Source organism: Haliotis rubra, unplaced genomic scaffold (assembly GCF_003918875.1).
Source record: "Haliotis rubra isolate DU_JTF1 unplaced genomic scaffold, ASM391887v1 Scf339, whole genome shotgun sequence".
Classification (NCBI taxonomy): domain Eukaryota; kingdom Metazoa; phylum Mollusca; class Gastropoda; order Lepetellida; family Haliotidae; genus Haliotis; species Haliotis rubra.
This window is the reverse complement of record NW_025767012.1, coordinates 239,145-258,296: the sequence shown is the minus strand read 5'-3', so window position 1 is coordinate 258,296 and position 19,152 is coordinate 239,145. Positions and strand designations below refer to the sequence as shown.

At 40.6% G+C, this 19,152-nt stretch overlaps 1 protein-coding gene and 1 long non-coding RNA gene across 4 annotated transcripts; one reads left to right on the top strand and one right to left on the bottom strand.

The window, feature by feature from the left end:
* The first annotated feature begins 1,344 nt into the window (after positions 1–1,344).
* Positions 1,345–2,600, top strand: LOC124284555. The gene is made up of 3 exons (XR_006900584.1): positions 1,345–1,453; positions 2,043–2,228; positions 2,532–2,600. It is a non-coding gene; the product is annotated as an uncharacterized LOC124284555 (long non-coding RNA).
* Positions 2,601–12,626: 10,026 nt separating this feature from the next.
* On the bottom strand, positions 12,627–18,069 carry LOC124284554. 3 transcript variants are annotated; one of them, XM_046720639.1, is made up of 4 exons: positions 17,991–18,069; positions 17,256–17,332; positions 14,999–16,282; positions 12,627–13,922 (listed from the first exon to the last, which is right to left on the bottom strand). In XM_046720639.1, the coding sequence occupies exons 3-4, from the start codon at positions 16,245–16,247 to the stop codon at positions 12,847–12,849; spliced, it is 2,325 nt and encodes a 774-aa protein (XP_046576595.1). In that variant the 5' UTR covers positions 16,248–16,282; positions 17,256–17,332; positions 17,991–18,069; the 3' UTR covers positions 12,627–12,846. The 3 variants fall into 3 exon arrangements, with proteins under 3 accessions (XP_046576595.1, XP_046576594.1, XP_046576596.1); XM_046720638.1 differs by having other exon boundaries at positions 17,978–18,055; XM_046720640.1 differs by lacking the exon at positions 17,256–17,332 and having other exon boundaries at positions 17,991–18,066.
* Positions 18,070–19,152: the final 1,083 nt, after the last annotated feature.

Here is a 19,152-nt window from a genome sequence, read left to right as displayed (position 1 = left end):
AAGCAGGAATGTAACATTAAGTGGAGAGATATACTGAATGTAACGCAGAAAACAAGATATTGAACATATATTTGGTTAGGAGATGATAAAGCCAGAGAGTGAACGAAAGGAAGTGATCGAGGTCAGAGATGTACAAATAAAGAAGTTTTTATCCATAAAGTTTGTCAATATTGTACTGCCCAACTTCGAAAATGCCACTCAAAATCATAAGTGTAGCGGTACTTTTTTCTATGTGTATAATAACTAGCACACCACTGACCTCAAAGTAATACAACTACAACTTTAATCATGAATTACCATGCCACATAACAATGTACGTCAGTGTTAGATAATGTATTCTAAATAGCTAATATTCCTGTGGTCATTAAACATCCACAGCAAATGATCACTTAACTAACAAATGTTAGTTTCAAATCTTCCCTGTGCATGTAAGGCACCTGTCTACATGAGAGTACAGACACACCGGGGTCAACACTTTCCGGTTGAGCTGTCACGTGTTTGGCAGTTCAGTATTGTTATGTTTTGATCCCCATTGTAAAGAACATTGTTCACACTGAATTGGCTCAGGCTTCAGAAACCGGATTACGTTTCTGGGGATTTCCAGAATTACCACATACCATAACCTGACCACACCGCATTGCTCATACCTATATACGTGTTGACCATTCTAGAGTGGCCCTTTGATATATAAAGCCTGACAACAGTGGCTAAACTCATACCTGAAGGGGGCAGGTAAGTACATTCCTATAGGCATTTGGTGTAGCTGTGGGGGTAGTTTTGTGGATAACACCAAACAGTTCTGGGAAGATGTCGTTCATCTTGCCATTAAGAGATGTATCTTGATAATGTATAGTTTTCATAGACATACTACAACCGTTCTTGTCCCAAATAGGTGACATGAAACGTTGATCATTCAGTGCGATTGCCGCACTCAGCAATATTCCAGCTATATGGTGGCGGTTTGTAAATAATCTGTAAATAGTCTGGATCAGACAATCCACTTACCAACAGCATGAGCATCCATCTACGCAATTGGGATACAATGACATATCTCAACCAAGTCAGCGAACCTGACCACCCGATCCCGTTAGTCGCCTCTTAAGACAAGCATGGGTTGCTGAAGATCAATTCTAACCCGGATCTTCACAGGTCTCTATTGTAAGAAGGAAATCTAACTAGAATAAAGATTATTGTCCACCAAGCCGAAACCTGGTAACGCAGGCCAATCCGTATCAGTAACGCAACTAATTGGGAAAAGAAACGGTTTTATTCGTTTCTATTCTGTATTACAGATCACGCAGTAGCAAGTTAAGAAACAAAGAGGCACCACCAACTATGATTAAAAAAAGGGGATGTCCAGGAACTGAAGTCACTAAGCCATCCTCCTCAGCTGGTTAAAGACCTCCTGACAGTGACACTCCTCCTGCTGGGCTACCCAGAGAAAGAGGCTGAGGTAGGGTGAGACATACTGTGATACAGGGAGAGATGGGAGATGTGGATGTTGAGGTGGGCTACCCAGAGAAGGAGGCTGAGGTAGGGTGAGACATGCTGTGATACAGGAGAGAGATGGGAGATGTTGAGGTTGGCTACCCGGAGAAGGAGGCTGAGGTAGGGTGAGACATGAGACATGCTGTGATACAGGGGAGAGATGGGAGATGTGGATGTTGAGGTGGGCTACCCGGAGAAGGAGGCTGAGGTAGGGTGAGACATGCTGTGATACAGGAGAGAGATGGGAGATGTGGATGTTGAGGTACTGTGGGCTACCTGGAGAAGGAGGCTGAGGTAGGGTAAGACATGCCGTGATACAGGGGAGAGATGGGAGATGTGGATGTTGAGGTGGGAGGGGCTTATACATATATACAGTGTAATATCTGTGGAATATGTATCTATGCGTGGAACAATTCATGTGACAAAACGGGTATTATCGTAGCCAGATGCTATTGAATATATTGTCAACATAAAGGACATTTGTCCCAGTCTGACGATCGGTGTCTTTCCGAGGTTATATCCCTTACATTTATGTATTATTGGTTTTCCTCCAGAACTATAAGGTATGCCTGCGTGTGATGGCTGGTGCGGGGAAGGATGGTCTACAGCAGCAGATGGAGAACATGGACGCCAGCTCCATACCCCCGGACACTGTGGCCAAAGCCAGGACAATGCTCCAGGAATGCTCACTAGAAAGAGTTGTGACTGTGTCAGCAGCAGCAGGTGGCCTTTACACATGGGTATGTGATGGCTTGGTGTATCTTAGTTTAGACGTCAGGAACAAACATTCTGAAGACACTGACGCTTACTAATTAATTGTCAAAAACGGTGAAGAAATCTTCACTTTACATATATCTACAATAGAGTCCTAGTATTGTCCACGGATGTCACTTTAAATGTTTATCTGAAAACAAGGCCCGCAGCTTCTTTGTTCATCTGTGTAACATCCCAAGTAACATCCCCTGTAACGCGTTGTGTCTCTGAGTGGATTCATATAGTTACCTATTGTTTAATTAAACAAGTTCATTTTCTGTATATTCAAGGCGACAAAGATGATAGCCTAAGTTGCAGTTCATCGGAGATCATCATTTACACACCATCTGATATACAAAACCATCCAGTCAACAAATATCTGATACACAGAATAACCCAGCCTACCACCGTCTGATACATAGAACCAACCAGTCTACCACCATCTGATACACAGAGCCACCCAGTCTACCACCATCTGATACACAGAGCCACCCAATCTACCACCATCTCATACACAGACCCGTCCAGTCTACCACCATCTGATACACAGAATCATCCATTCTGCCACCTCCTGATACGCAGAACCACCCAGTCTACCACCATCTTATACACAGAACCATCCAGTCTACCACCATCTGATACACAAAGCCACCCAGTGTACCACCATTGGATACACAGAACCACCCAATCTACCACCATCTGATACACAGACCCGTCCAGTCTACCACCAACTGATACACAGAACCATCCATTCTGCCACCATCTGATACACAGACCCGTCCAGTCTACCACCAACTGATACACAGAACCATCCAGTCTACCACCATCTGATACACAGAACAGTCCAGTCTACCACCATCAGAATCTGGCACAGTACTGGAACTTATGCGCTTTTGAGCAGCTTCTGCTGGATTCTAGCGCTCTATAAATGTTTCTATATATATATATACTATCCTGTTATACTATCCTGTTAAGCAAGGGTCCGGATAAACATTCATGAAAACATTCAATGTGGGGATTACAATAGCGGTTCCATTTGTTGTTTGGAAAATAAAAATGAATAGAACAACTAGTGGTGGTGTCAACGGCAGAGTATATAAGGTCCATGATACAGGACATAGAGATGGCGGATAAAAGGCGTCTGAAATAAGGACCAAGGCCTAGATTTTCGAAGCTCTCTTAGCGCTAAGATAGTCGTAAGTGCCATACATTAACATTAACTTACGACTATCTTAGCGCTAAGAGAGCTTCGAAGTGTCCAGTGAGCACGGTCCATCTAGTGTGTTTGTTCAGTGTCAACTTCTGAAGATATTAAACGTGGAAATATTTAGTCATTTCAGAATGCGTGGCAATTTCTGAGTTAAAACACCAGTCGTAGTTTAATAGTAAGAATTTGACAGCCTTCTTAAACTTCATAAGCTACATTCTTTACTCAGACAAAGCTAGAGGACTTAGCAGAACAAGAACGCTGTTTCGCCATGTACAGTTTCATCTGTGATTTTGTCATGAAGTCTGTATGGTTTACTTAGAAAAGGTTAACTCGAGGATTCAAACTGCCCATGTGAAGCACATATCATTCTTCTCATTTTATCATGTCTAGCATGTAAACGAACTGGAAACAAACTTACACACAGTCTATTGATTAATGTGAATGATAACTATGATATACATATTGATTAAAATGGCGTGTATTTCATCTCTATGAACGTACATACATTCATAACGAAAACAGGTTTGAGGGAGCACTGTACATTCCTTCTTCTATATCATCTCTTTCTCTTTTGTCATTTAATGCATCAATCTAAAACAAACATGCATGTGAAGCTATGGGAGAGGCCGGTCTATGTTACGATAACAGTTCTATTAATTTGAGTAAAACAAAGTTAAAATTTTGAATAATATTGAGCATTTAAGACAAGGAGTCAAGCTCGTGTCTACACATCAAAAACGGATAAAATGAAAAATGTGTCAACCTCCAAAACAGCAGGGGGCAGAAGAATGGGGAATAGAGGGCAAAAGACATGCCATGGGGGAGCTGATACCTATCACACAGAAAGATATATCTCGTTTTAACATTATCAAAATAGATCAACAGTCAAACTGGGGTACCCAACTTGTGCGTGTCGAGCACACAGCATTTACAAAGCTTCACACGTTCATGCTGTGCTTTGGAAATGACCTTGTTCTTGCTTGACTACACTTTACCTGCAAATCTCGCCTCAGATTACGGGTGGTTTCCCGACATACTCCTACAATACAGCCTGGCGTCATGTATATAACAGGTAAAGATCATCATTCGCTATTACGTTTTACATATTGGGCGGTGGGGTAGCCGAATGGTTAAAGCGTCACGCCAAGGACCCGGATTGCCCACATGGTTGAGTGAGTTGAGTTGAGTTGAGCTTTACGTCACATCGGCATTTTTCCAGCATTGCCCACATGGATACAATGTATGAAGCCCATCAATATTAATAAAGCGGCGTTACACAATACTCACTCAATATGATATGAATCGACTGATTTGCAGCCATGTTTATCAACTGCAACACCCACACATTGTAACCCCAATCAAGGCTTACGGGGAAAGTAGGTCACTGATTTATTAAACTAGTAAACATTACATTGGAGTTTAAGCGTAGTATTATTGAGGTGAGGTGAGGTGAGGTGATGTGAAAGTGGGTTTAGCGTCGTACTTGAGAATATTTCGCTCATATGACGACGTGCATGCGTGTGTATGTGTATCTGCTTGAACTAGCTCAGACTGAAGCTGGCTTTATAGTGCTAGCCCACTGAGATACCCCAATCAGACACATTATACTGACTCCGAGCCGACCAGTCCTTGTTGTACCCATTAATGCCGAGCGCCAGGCAGGGACCAACAAGTACCATATTTTAACGTCTTTTGGTATGACGCGGTCGGGGATCGAACCCTTCCGCTCTCCGGGCGGACGCTCTAACCACTACACCACGGAGGCGGTTACGTAGTATTAATGACCTCATTTGCATGTTTACAAGGAGTGTTAGCGTACATATACTTGTAAGGGTGTTACTGGTTCCCCGGTGTGGCCAGTATGGCAACATACTTTGGGTAAGTGATGTGTTCAACGGTGTGGTGGTCTGTGATCCTGTGATAGAACCCTGGTCAAACGTCAATTGAAGTTGAGCAAAGGTGATCAGGGTGACGCCTTGGATGGGTGACCGTGTTTGGCAGCTTGGCACATAGTCAAATTTTTCAAAATGCTCTCTGTAAATCCAACGGTGGATTAACCTTGGATTAACAAGGATAAAAATGTCCATTATGTTGTATATGCGCTTAGAGCATGCCCGTGCCATGTAAGTGTCCTTATTATGGCAATGTACAGCGCTGTACTGGGCTGTACTGGTGGGTTGTGGCTGGTTCAAGGGCGTGATCAGTATGACATTATATTGTGGTCTGTAAGTACTAATGTCATCAGAGTAATTGTAAGGAAAATGGCGTTCAACTTCCACCAGACTTGTTGATTGTGAGACATACATACATGGAATATTGCTGACTGAACGAGTTCTATATCAATGTGATATAACTGGAATATTGCTGACTGAACGAGTTCTATATCAATGTGACATAACTGGAATACTGCTGACTGAACTAGTTCTATATCAATGCGACATAGCTTGAATATTGCTGACTGAACTAGTTCTACATCAATGTGACATAACTGGAATATTGCTGATTGAACGAGTTCTGTATCAATGCGATATAACTGGAATATTGCTGATTGAACGAGTTCTGTATGAATGTGACATAACTGGAATATTGCTGATTGAACGAGTTCTGTATCAATGTGATATAACTGGAATATTGCTGATTGAACGAGTTCTGTATCAATGTGATATAACTGGAATATTGCTGATTGAACGAGTTCTGTATCAATGTGATATAACTGGAATATTGCTGATTGAACGAGTTCTGTATCAATGTGATATAACTGGAATATTGCTGATTGAACGAGTTCTGTATCAATGTGATATAACTGGAATATTGCTGATTGAACGAGTTCTGTATCAATGTGACATAACTGGAATATTGCTGATTGAACGAAGTATCAATGTGAGTTCTGTATCTGATTGAACGAGTTCTGTATCAATGTGAATAACTGGAATATTGCTGATTGAACGAGTTCTGTATCAATGTGATATAACTGGAATATTGCTGATTGAACGAGTTCTGTATCAATGTGACATAACTGGAATATTGCTGATTGAACGAGTTCTGTATCAATGTGATATAACTGGAATATTGCTGATTGAACGAGTTCTGTATCAATGTGATATAACTGGAATATTGCTGACTGAACTTGTTCTATATCAATGTGACATAACTGGAATATTGCTGACTGAACGAGTTCTGTATCACTGTGATATAACTGGAATATTGCTGACTATCAATGTGACATAGCTGGAATATTGCTGACTGAACTTCAAAACAAATCAAGTGAATGACTTGGCAAGATACTTGCTGATATATTCATTAAACAATACCATGGACAGGCATGTGTATTGTTTACTTCTCGTCGCTCCTTATAACCACCATGGGTTGATGGAGAGCAGTTCTAACACGGATCTTCATGATACTTGCCATGCTTCTAAAATAATGAGATCAACATTAGGTCCCACTCTTTTTCTCAAGGTCAGTTCAGAGAAAATGTTAGACTAACAACTAGTCTCTGAAATGAACATATATTACTGAAAGAAAGTTCATAGTTAAAAAAAAAAAATATAATGAAAAGGAGCCCTGAGACTTTCTTCATTTTCAGAAGCTGAGGAAATCTAGACTTGCCACATTTTCTCGACTTGCGTGGTCTTTCTTGGATATATTTACTTCAGGGTCTGTACGACAGACTAAGAAAATATATACATAGATTCATATTCAATTTTATTATTGGAATAAACAATTCTACTGTTCAGATTGGATAATAAATGCCAAGTTCACAAAACAATTATCATGCATACCTTTCTATCAAATAAACACAAAATATGATTCCTTCTTTCTTTAGTGTAATTATTCATTAAATTAGACATACAGATAATCACAGGTGGGAAAGCATCATAAACAGTAAACTGTTCAAACTAGCAAACAAACCAATAAAGCACACAGCACAGGGTCTTGTAATGCAAAAACAAGCATCAAAGGACTTTCCTACAGTGCCAAGACCCCAGACAACACAGGCCTTTATTGAGGTGCCAACTTTGTGTTATAAGCCCCTATGACTCACAGGTTCTGACAAGACATTGTTCTAAATGTTATAAATAAGGCTTACTTCATACATTGAAAACTACTGCAGCACTGTTTACAAGTTCATTTAAAATTGAAACAGCAATAAGGGACCATTCATAATTTATGGCTAGGGGGTTGTTGATGACTTTTAATGGGGGTCACCCATTTTGTTCTGGGGAGTTAAGGGAAGGGGGGCTCCAGCAATTTCATACAGACGTACTAGTGGGGGTCAGCAATTTTTTTACATAAAACTTTGTTTAAAATTATGCTCAGAAATTATGGGCAGGGGAGGGGGGTCATTGATTTTGTACATGACATGCAGGGGGGTCACTTATTTAGTACATAAATTTTAGCGGGGGTCATTCACATTGTACATGCTTCTCCATAAAAATCATCATCACCCCCTAGCCATAAATTATGACCGGTCCCTAAAGAGGCTGAGAAAAATATAACAATATACATACAGTGAACAAAGGTAACTATTCTCCATGATGAAAGATATCTAAAATATATTCCATATTCCATATTTCATATACATCACATGAAATCACTCCAAACATTTGTAAATTATCTCAAAATACATCTCTTAATAAACCAATCAGTGATTTAAAGGATTCAGGTTTACTGAAGCGTGTATTTTCAATATGGCACCTTGACAGACAATGAATTAGATCCATATAGTAGACTAACTCCCAACAAAGTAGAGTATATAGTGAACTGTGAACGACTGAAAGAGCTGACTCTTGTCTGTCAAAAGCTGTGAGACTGGAAGGTCGCGGGTTCGATCCCCGGCCACGTCATACCACAAGACGTTAAAGTATGGTACTTGTTGGTCCCTGCCTGGCTCTCGGCATTACTGGGTACAACAAGGACTGGTCGGCTCGGATTCAATATAATGTGTCTGACTGGGGTATTCATGCTTCACTGCGGCATGGTATCTCAGTGGGCTAGCACTATAGAACCAGCTTAAGTCTGGGCTAGTACAAGCAGCCACACGCATGCATGTCGGCATTTGGGCGAAATGTTCTTAAGTACAACAATAAACCCCATTTCACCTTACCTCAAAAGCTGCATCAATACTCAGAAATGTCACAAGTACAAAGTAAATCTGGCACCACAAGTCAAGGAACTGAATTTAGGGATAATGGGTTACCTGGGCACTGAAAGGGTGAGTGAGTGAGTTTAACTCTGCCTTCAACAGTTTCACTGTTATATCATGGTGTGTCAATTGTGGGACAAAAACAGAAAATCATGCAGGTCTCATACTTCACCACTTATGTGAAACCCGCAAGTACACACATGCTTCTGACCCACCTAGACACCGAATCCAGGCCTGATTCAAACACAGGACTTAGGTATCCGCTGTGCTAAAGGGAAGCAAGCTCTGCTTAGCAAACTGTGGCACATTAAATGACTCGGTCACCAACTTCATTCTTTGAATGATGTTTTGGGCCATTGAGAAGAAATATTGGAAGCTCTTGGTAGGTATTTCCTAAGCATTTGGTGAGATTCTGTTCAACATGCTCTCATGCCAGTGTTCAGAAATAGTGTCTGACCCTCTGACAAATCCGGGCAGATTCACCAGCGGTCCAATAGAAGTCTACAACCCACCTGCCCCAGTGTCTGACTGTATATCTCACAATGACCTTAACTGAAATTGTTTTATGTGACATGTGACACTTGTTTGCTGTTTATAAATCTTTTGTTTGTTAATAATTTCAATGCCAATTATAAGAAATGTTAAATCTGAAATGTGTGTTTAATTTTATTCTATAGATGCTGTGAATGTTCAATGGGTCAGACGAACATCTGAAACTTACAAGACCCAATGTCCGGGTTGAAACACCATTCGTGAACACTGGATGCTGGGGAAATAAGTTATTAATTTCAGAATAGTTCCACACTGGCCTACACACTGCAGCAATATGACATCATAAACAAGCAGAAGGTTCAACTGACCAATCAGAACAATGACTCCATTATGCTCATATAAACAAGTTACTACTCAATAGATGTATTTGTTGAAATCTTTGTAAAATCACAGAAACAATTCACTTAAAACCAAATTCTCATGGAAGATACTGTGATAATACCTGGCAGATTGTGTTGACTTGAGATATTTGTACTGTGTGAAATGAAAAGAACTAAGGGAAGGGAAGAATTAGACTTTAAACACCGACTGAAATTAACATCATTAGTAGACAGTCTTCGACATATACATTCCAAAAATATTCTTCTGGTAAATACCAACCAGATCATATTTTGATTTCAAAGCTCAATACAAAGTTTTGATATTCAGCATGAGGTATTGTACATTCAGGTGAAACAACATGTGTTTATGCTATGACAAAAGTAAACTTCAGTCAGTCTGACACAGACCACACAACATGAATAACATGTAGTCATGACGTTCCCCTGAATACTTACAGGAAGTGTATATTGCTACAACATGCCCTCTTTTGTTGAAAGCAATTATTCTGTTTTGATCATATAATGGACAGTGTTACTTAAAAGACAAACTGGTCTGAAACCTTTGACATCACTTGACATAATCGTACAAATGAGGTCATAATTAGAAACTACTTTTTAACTCCATAACTCAGTCTAATGTTTACTTGATCAATGAATCCTTGACGGTTTTTCTAGGACGGTTTTGATTGGAGTGGTTGGGTGGGTGAGTGGTCGAGTGAGTGAGGTTTTACACCACTTTTAGCTGTAATACAGCAACATCACGGCAGGGGACACCAGAAATGGGCTTCACATATTGTGCCCATGTGGGGAATCAAACCTGGGTCTTCATCATGAAAAATGAAAGCTTTAACCACTTGGCTACTTCATTCAGTGAAAATATGTTGAACAGTTTAAGAACATTATATGATAAAGAAAATGTTACCCATCCAGCGTTTCCATATCATACACATCACATACTGACAACAAATAGAGGATATTATATGAGTGCCCATGTCATACTATGTTTACGACATGAGTGCCTAAATGTTGGTATTTCCCGAGCGAGAGCAAGGGATATACCGATATTTAGGCACGAGTGTCGTAAACATAGTATGATACGGGCACGAATATAATATAGTCATCAAATTGGAAATAAACCTAAATCTACTTTCAAACATAGGCTGGCTACCTGCCGTTGCCGTATGTAGAATGCAACGTCACACAAGAAACGTGACGTTATAGCATTGTTCATGACTGACTGACTGAGTTTGGTTTTACGCCGCTTTTGGCAATATTCCAGCAACATCACGGCGGGGGACACCAGAAATGGGCTTCACACATTGTGCCCATGTGGGGATTCGAACCCGTGTCGTCGGCGCGACGAGCCAACGCTTTAACCATTAGGCTACCCCACCGCCCCGCATTGTTCATGAAGTCACGTCACCATGACAAAGTGATATTTTGCCCTAGGGCATCGTATGAAAAATATGAACCCCGATATTTTCGCCCTCGTAAGTAATACAGATATCTATAAATCTGGCTGAAGTGTTGCGTAATTCAATGTATATTTCTTCCATGATACATAAGCCAACATTTATCATTATCCAAAGTACACTGAAACACATTTACATGTTAACAGTACGCTGGAAGAAATTTCAGTGTTAACAGTACAATCGCAGACATAATAATGTTTACAGTACACAGGAACACATTTCATTGTTAATAGTACACGAGAACACTTACCAAACACTGTTTACTTTACTATGGAACACATTTCTGTCGAACTCCTCCACACCAGGCCAAAGTCCAACAGCCAGCCACACCCCTCAATACACATCTGACCACACATCATGACACATCACCATTAAATCTGCATCAACAATCCAGTTAGCTGTGGACAATACACACATTGGCCTCGTCCAGTCCCCCAACACAACAATGATCAAACTGACCGCAGTGACACAATACACATGACACAAGCAGGGCAATATGGGGCCTCTAGAGGTGTTTTTCTGCTGCATTTTCAACCCACATAGACAAAATAGATCCAGGGGTTTCCCCAAGACCTGCTCGTGGGACAATAATCAGCCCCAAGTCTGCAGGAAATAATAGTATTTCAGAAATTGGACATAAATACCAAAAATATTATATAAATAAACATTCTAAATTAAAATCTTATTTCATTCATATTACTGGGAGAATCAGGATTTATTTTCTTCTTCATCCTAACCAATGCATTGCTGGCTGGCTCTAACAGTCAGTACATGAATGTAGCCGTCTGGCCTCAACACTGTCCATGTGTCAGGCCAACTTAAATTTACCTAAATCTCCCCAAAACATTCTGATGCTGCACTTGGAAGAACATCCTCGATTAAACTCCAGGGTATACGCTCCGCTAGTATCCTGGGTGCTATGGATAATTGGCCCGATAATTGTATTACCTCCCTTTGCTGGCTCCGCCTTCTCACAGTAGCCAATCAGATAAGCCGTCACAACCGAACTTGTCAGTGTCAACAAAGATGGCGGCCGCAGACGCGAAAGTTTGCTTACTGTGTGACTCAGATTTAGGGAAAAAATCATACAGACAAATTAAAAAAATATATGCAAGAACTCCATCTACCTCTTTCAGGGTGCCTCTGCAACAATTATGTTGCCAAGTTTAATCGTTATGATAGAAGCCTTGTGATTGGTACGCTCAACTTTCCAGCGTAGACACCTGATTGGACAAAAACAATAGCAAAGACAGGTAATACAAGCATAAGCTGGAGATGCATCCTGGGTACTAGTGGAGATTTATAGGAACATATACACTGGCGATTATCGACAATGTTGGAAGAAGAGAATGCAAATAATGCTTAGATATAGAGAACATGGTAACAAATTCAGAAGAAGCATCTGCTTTGCTTTGTGCCTGATTTGCTTGCCTCATGTGGTTCGAAACTCATATTCAGTCTTAGACAATCTGTAATACTATTTTCTTTGGAAGGACAAATATAGAAGGGAGGTAATCCATTGTTTACATTGAACCTTTCAGCTGTAAACTCTCTGTGGCAATCACTGCCATACATCCCTGCAACCCCAAAATGATGCTTCATGTCTATGGGTTCGTGTGCATTTAGAAAATACATGTATTCAAAGCCACTTTTACCTCATGAGGTCAACCTTGTGGCAGTTTACAATGATTCTGACTTCAGCTGCACTTCTTGGTAGGTGACAATACAAAACACAGTTTAAGTACAAATTGAAATCACTGTTGCCATAGTAACTGTTCAGACTAAATGAATATAACTGCACAGAATGGATATGTTGATGTTATTAAATAGATGCCAATACACATATGATTGCCATTTCATATCTGATGACTATTTTATCATGATAATAGCTCGGATATATCTTTATCATATGATGTCATAGATCACTATCTTCTTGTCCGACTTTATGAAAGCTCGGACGAGCATGGATCTCAAAATATCACTAACAGTCTGGAAACTCATCTTTTCTGTTGTTAGGCAGTTAATTTCTTTGTCTACTGTCAAATAGAATGGAGATTTCTTTGCCAACATAGATGGTGGTCGCATTCTTTGGTACTTCATAAACAACGAAACAAAGCAACGATCAGGATTTGCATTATTGGGATACACCTTGTCATTCACACCTTCCCAACTGGAGCTGTTTGTCGAGACTAGTTGTAAATACTCATTCTTATATTCATCCACTTTTATGACAATATCTCCCCACTTGAGAGAGGCATGAGAACTGTTCTGGTTCATTTTGAACATTACTGAGTTCATAAACCAAACTGAATTGGTCAGTGACTCAGCGGAACCACTGCCTAACTGCCCCGTCCGGAACAACTTCTCAACATCTCGTCTTGTCAGTGGACTGACGGTCTTACCGTGGTTAGGCATGAGGTCATTTTGAAGCTGACGCAGTTGTTGTATCTTAGTCTGCAGCAGTGTACGACAGTTTAGGAACTCTGTATCACGTGTGATGGACACAGGATAGCCGTTTTCCCTCAAATATAGTTCTAGATACGACTGGATACTCTTCAGTGTGCTTATTCCAAACTCTTGTCCTCGAAGATTCCGAACAGTAACATAGAATTCAGCGAGGAGAGGATCTAACTTGTCAGGAGGGATTCTAAACATGGGATCATTGACACCCTTCTCCTTGATGAAACTCTGAAATCGTTTGACTGCAAATCGGACATAATCTTTGAAGGAGTCCAGCTTCCGTATCTCTGTACTGGAGAAAGGGTCAGCGTCATCACCAAGCACCGAGTCCTCCTCGTCCTCGGAATCCAGGTCGATGATGATTGGACTGTCCACGTTGTCATCCATGTTGTCTTCCTGATTGTCTGTGTCGTCAGAGAGTTGGGAGAGAGCTGAGTCCACATCCTCGACTGATGTAGCAGCAGAGCTGCTGCCTACCTCCAGCATCAGGGAGGAGGAAACGGTGCAGGGCACTTCAACACCTGAACATAAAACATCCAATAATGATCAGTTTCCTAATGCGCCTACTCCTGTGAATGTAGGAAAGAAAGTCACAGGAAAACAAATAAAGGATAAAAAGTCACAGGAAAAAAGTCACAATGCAATACTATTGTGATAACAGCTCAAGACGCTGTAGGCAATCCCCCCAAGAAGAAGGTAAAGACCAAATATATCAGATTGCAGCAACATGTTCATAACTTGTGCAGGGATCAAGTTAATAAGTGCAAATCAATCCCAGAGTTCCTGTATGGGGTTGGGTGGAACATTCGATTTAACAAAGAATCTTGATTGATCCTCTGTGAAGAACTTTGATTAGTAACTGTGAATCATGATTGATCCTCTGTGAGGAACTGTGATTTATGATTGATCCTCTGTGAGGAACTGTGATTTATGATTGATCCTGTGATTATTGTGACTTTTTTCCTAGCAAAAATTGTGACTTTTTATCTGTGACTTTTTTTCCTGTGACTTTCTTTCCGATCACCACTCCTGCTACTGGTAACATCACGACTTACACACATACTGTTTTCTTCCTAGATTATCAAACACATTTGTTTACTATGAAGACAAAAAGTATTTTTATGTACTAAAAGTGAACCTTTTACATGTAATCCTAAATGAGACTTTACAATTTTGCATGCATTAAACGGAATCGTTGTGGAGATGTAGGAAATAAATGAACTGTAGAAAGTGTGGAGTGAAGTGAGTGAGTTTAGTTTTACGCCGCTATTAACAATATTCCAGCAACATCACGGCAGGAGACACCAGAAATGGGCTTCAGACATTGTACCCATGTAGGGAATTGAACCCAGGACCTCGGCGTGACGAGCGAACACTTTAACCACTAGGCTACCCCACCACTCCATGCTGAGTTAAGGTTAATTTACTAAAATACAACTTTCTTATAGACAGTAGCAAAACTACGAACACTGCCAAATTACAGGTATTTTCAATCAAACTCAGTACTGTCAATGTTTTTACTACTTTGTGAATCATATGGCAGGCTGATCAGTAAAAGCAACAAATGGTTTGTTCCGACCTACTGTACAGCACTCACCTGAGTAGGAGGGGTCAGTGTGGTCACTGCCTGTAGAGTGCTGGATTCCTGTGTTGCCATGGTCAGTCTGTAGACCCGCCGCCCCATCACTTTCCCCCTCGTCTTCCTTGGCTTCATCCAGCAGCTCGATGTAGGGTTCACCTGGGGGGATGTCTGTCTCCGTCCCTGCTGTACGGTGTTGCAGTCTCGCCTGATCCTCATTCGATTTTGAAATAAGATGACGCAGGCTTGAGAAGTTCATCCTCTCTGGCTGTTCCAGGGATGTAGGTGAAGAATCACAGGATGTCTTTGGAGATTTCTTAAAAGACGTCTTTGGAGATGTCTTTGACTTTGTGAAGAGGCCTGTTAGTTTCAGTGATGGCTCCAGGGTGGCTGGAGATAAGGCTGAGGCAAGATTTGATGTAATATCTACAACAGGCTGCCCTGCCTCAACAGACGAAGACTTCATGGAGGAAGATTTTGACATCTTCTTTGGCACAAGAGGAAGATCTGTAAATGAGTCCTGGGTGTCATCCCCACCATAGCTGTTCTCGTTTGAACTACCAGACGGCAGACTCTTGGAGGGGGAACCAAGCGACTCTACTACATTGCTTACAAAATTACGGAACATCTCCTTGTCAGGAGACAGAGGTGTGCTGGATGAATGTAATTTGGCTGCAGACTCCAGAAATGAGCTGCTTCTTGACTCGATCCCTATACCACAGGAGTCTCTTTGTGTGTAGTCTTCTGTCAAAGTTGCAACCCTCCCAAGAATGCACTTCTTGGCCGAATCTTCCTTTTTATTCATATTCTTACCTTGACTTATTCCTGTATTAGAAGCAGCAATAGAGGACCTGGCTGATTTTGGTATAGTGGTTGATTGTGACTTACGTCTCTTTGGCTGCGGTGGGGCATCTAGAGCTATAATAACTTCATCATCCGAGTCTCTCGTTGGTTCACATCGAGTCCTGTCCTCCTTGTCTTCTACTACATCTAGCTTAGTCTTTTGGGACGAGCTGAACTTTTCCTTTCCTCTAGAAGATAAGGGCAAGTTCTTGTAAGCTTTTGTGCAGTAGCTTTCACTGATGACATTGCCACAGTGTTGCAGGAGCTCACTGAGAACATAACGCTCCTTCTTGGCATTGTCAATCTCCACACACACATAGCCACTGACTTCCACAATCTGATCAAAGGTCAAGTGTTCTTGGCACAAATTCTGCAGACTTTCCAGGAAGGATGAAAAGAATTTAACAGAGTAATGCTTCTCCATGCTGTCTTGTGATCACTTCCAGCACAATGTCTAATCTGAAATCAGTAAAAATTGTTGCATTAAGAACATATGTGGCCTTTGAGTATTGACACAGTAACAAAACCTAGCCTCCCAAGCAATGCTTGGCCATTGGTGTGTGTGTGTGTGTGTACGTGCGTGCGTGCGTGCGTGCGTGCGTCGCGCATGCGTGCGCATGCGTGTGTGTTAGCCTAGTGGTTCAAGTGTTTGCTCTTCATGCTGAAGACCCGGGTTCGATTCCCCACATGGGTACAATGTGTTAAGCTCAATTCTGGTGTCCTCTACCATAATATTGGTGGAATATTGCTAAAAGCAATGTAAAACAATACTCAATCCCTCCAAGCCCTGCTAGTGGAATTTGGGGGATACAGGTGGTGTGTGATCTCCTGGGAAGATACTGACATAACAACTACCAGTACTTTCATACAAGCAGATCTTGGCTGGAGTGAACCCATATTTACTGCCTGTGTACCTAACCCCTATGGCCCAATCCTACCCATGTAACCCTGTAGGTGTACAGAGTTTGTTATTAATGTCTGATTGGGAACTGTTTTACTTGAGCCCGGCCAAAAACAATTCTGACACACATATAAAACAATGATACCATTCAATCAGTCAAGTTGACAGTTTACCCTCACCCAAACCTGTACAAGCTGGAAGGTGCATGTTCATCTTTGGCCCTAGTCAGACAACAATAGTAAACATTAAACACAATCAGAGTTACCATTGGGTTTTATTATCATTAAACATCATGTAATGGGACTAGCCACAGTAACAAGCAGACCTGTGGGTAACCAAGCACTACTCGATGGCACCAGTTACCTGTCCTAGCTGACATACAATTCTTTGTTAGAGAATGTCCTGCAATGCAAAACCTTGCAAATTATTCAAGTAATAACAAGCTTTTATTCTTCAATTCTAATACAACCATATTTTAACACAGGACAGACGCTGGCACAATGCTGACCTATGACAATAAAAACAACTTACTCATGTGTTTCATAATTAGTCTATATACTGTCGATTTGGCCCAACTGCCTGCTTGAGAAATTATATCTGTTCCAATCCTGTAAGAAAAGCAATGATTTTTGTGATCATTCTTCACATCTGAATTCAATCTATTCACATCTTGGTCCATAATCTAGTACCATTACAAACCATCACTACAGCGTGAGTAATCCCAAACAGGTGCCGTCTAAAGCCAAATTGTGATAGTGTCACAAGAGTAGTTGCAAAAAATGCCAAAGCTTATTATCATAAACAGCAGTAGATCTCTCACACACAAAGACCTCAATCTGAATCCCTCGCCAATGAGAGTGTTTGCATCACTGTGAATATTATTAAATGATCACTTAACCTATATATTTGAAATGACTTGATAATTCCACAATCGAATTCGATGAGTTTTTTCTTCCTACAAGTGTATCGTTTTTAAACCTGAATATTTCGTGCGGTAGAGAAATCTACTTGGTTATAATTGTAATATGGAAGAATGACACATGGAGGTATTTCTTAGCGATCACTGATAACATGATGGAGATTTCATTACGTGTGTGCCTTTGATCGGTATTAATCTCATTGTACACCCAAGTGGCAGAAGCGCACGTAAACGGCGGAATATCATCGTTACCGTTATAGTGGCATTGACAAGCATCTATTTTACAACTTGCAACTTAATAAGAAATATATTGTGCAACAATATCAGCAACTACCTGCAGCACATACCATCTTTTATCAGCATATTCACATGGTTGTCGCTGCACGCGAAACTGACAAGTCCAAGATACTCATTAGCATATTCGTGACCTCCGCGTGAACCGGAAATAAGAAAAATCTGCGAAAAACCGAGTGGAACCAAATAAATAATACGAGCCCCGTAAACAAATTTGAATCATAATGTAGTGATAGATCTACTGATCAAAGTTAACATGAAGTAATCATGTATCATGAAGATAAACGTAGGTACAACATTTCTTATATAAGTGCGCTTTTGAAGTTTTAGATCTGTACGTGTTTGTTTCATTGTTGTTGAATCTTTTTATGGAAGAAAAGACACTGCGTACGCTTCCGTTAATATTTTTAACTACATTGTATATGAGAGAGTTTAAATATAACTGGTGTTATGTTTACTTTAGGGATTACCCGGATATTTGATAAAGATTATGTTTTATGATAAAATAATAAACAAGTGTTTTCTTGTTTTTATCTCTTTCATTGCATCAAAATGTATCAGCGAAGTTCAGATAAGTTATGGATCCCAAAACATGTTCTTTTTCCCGTTTTACAATGTTTGTTTAAAATATCAATTTTCTGGATACTCGTTTTTGCCACATAGTGATGAATTCAATATGTTTTTAATTTTAGCATGGTATCTCAGCGTTCTACTACCATGAAATCAGTATCAGGCAGAATTAACTAGATTTAAAAGCGGCCACACGCGTACATATACACGTGGCTGTAAATACAGTAACCTTATCCGCAATGTGAACCAATATTTCACCTCACCTCAAACTTGAGGGGCGGTAGCCTAGAGGTTAAAGCGTTCGCTCGTCACGGAAGGCTCGGGTTTGATTCCTTACATGGGTACAATGTGTGGAGTCCATTTCTGGTGTCCCCCGCCGTGATATCATTGGAATATTGCTAAAAGCGGCGTAGAACTAAACTCCCTCACTCAAACATGAGATATCGCCATGACTGAGTCAATGCACCCATCATTCATCTTTTACCGCCTTTCACGTTTAGCATTTTCACCGGCTTACTGATCACCCTATGCAATCATATCAACATCACTTACTGACACTCAACCAGTTGCTAAATAGATATTGTAAAGATGCCATTGTGTATCTAAGCTGAGCAGTTTGTTTTGTTTGCTTGTGGTTTAACTCAT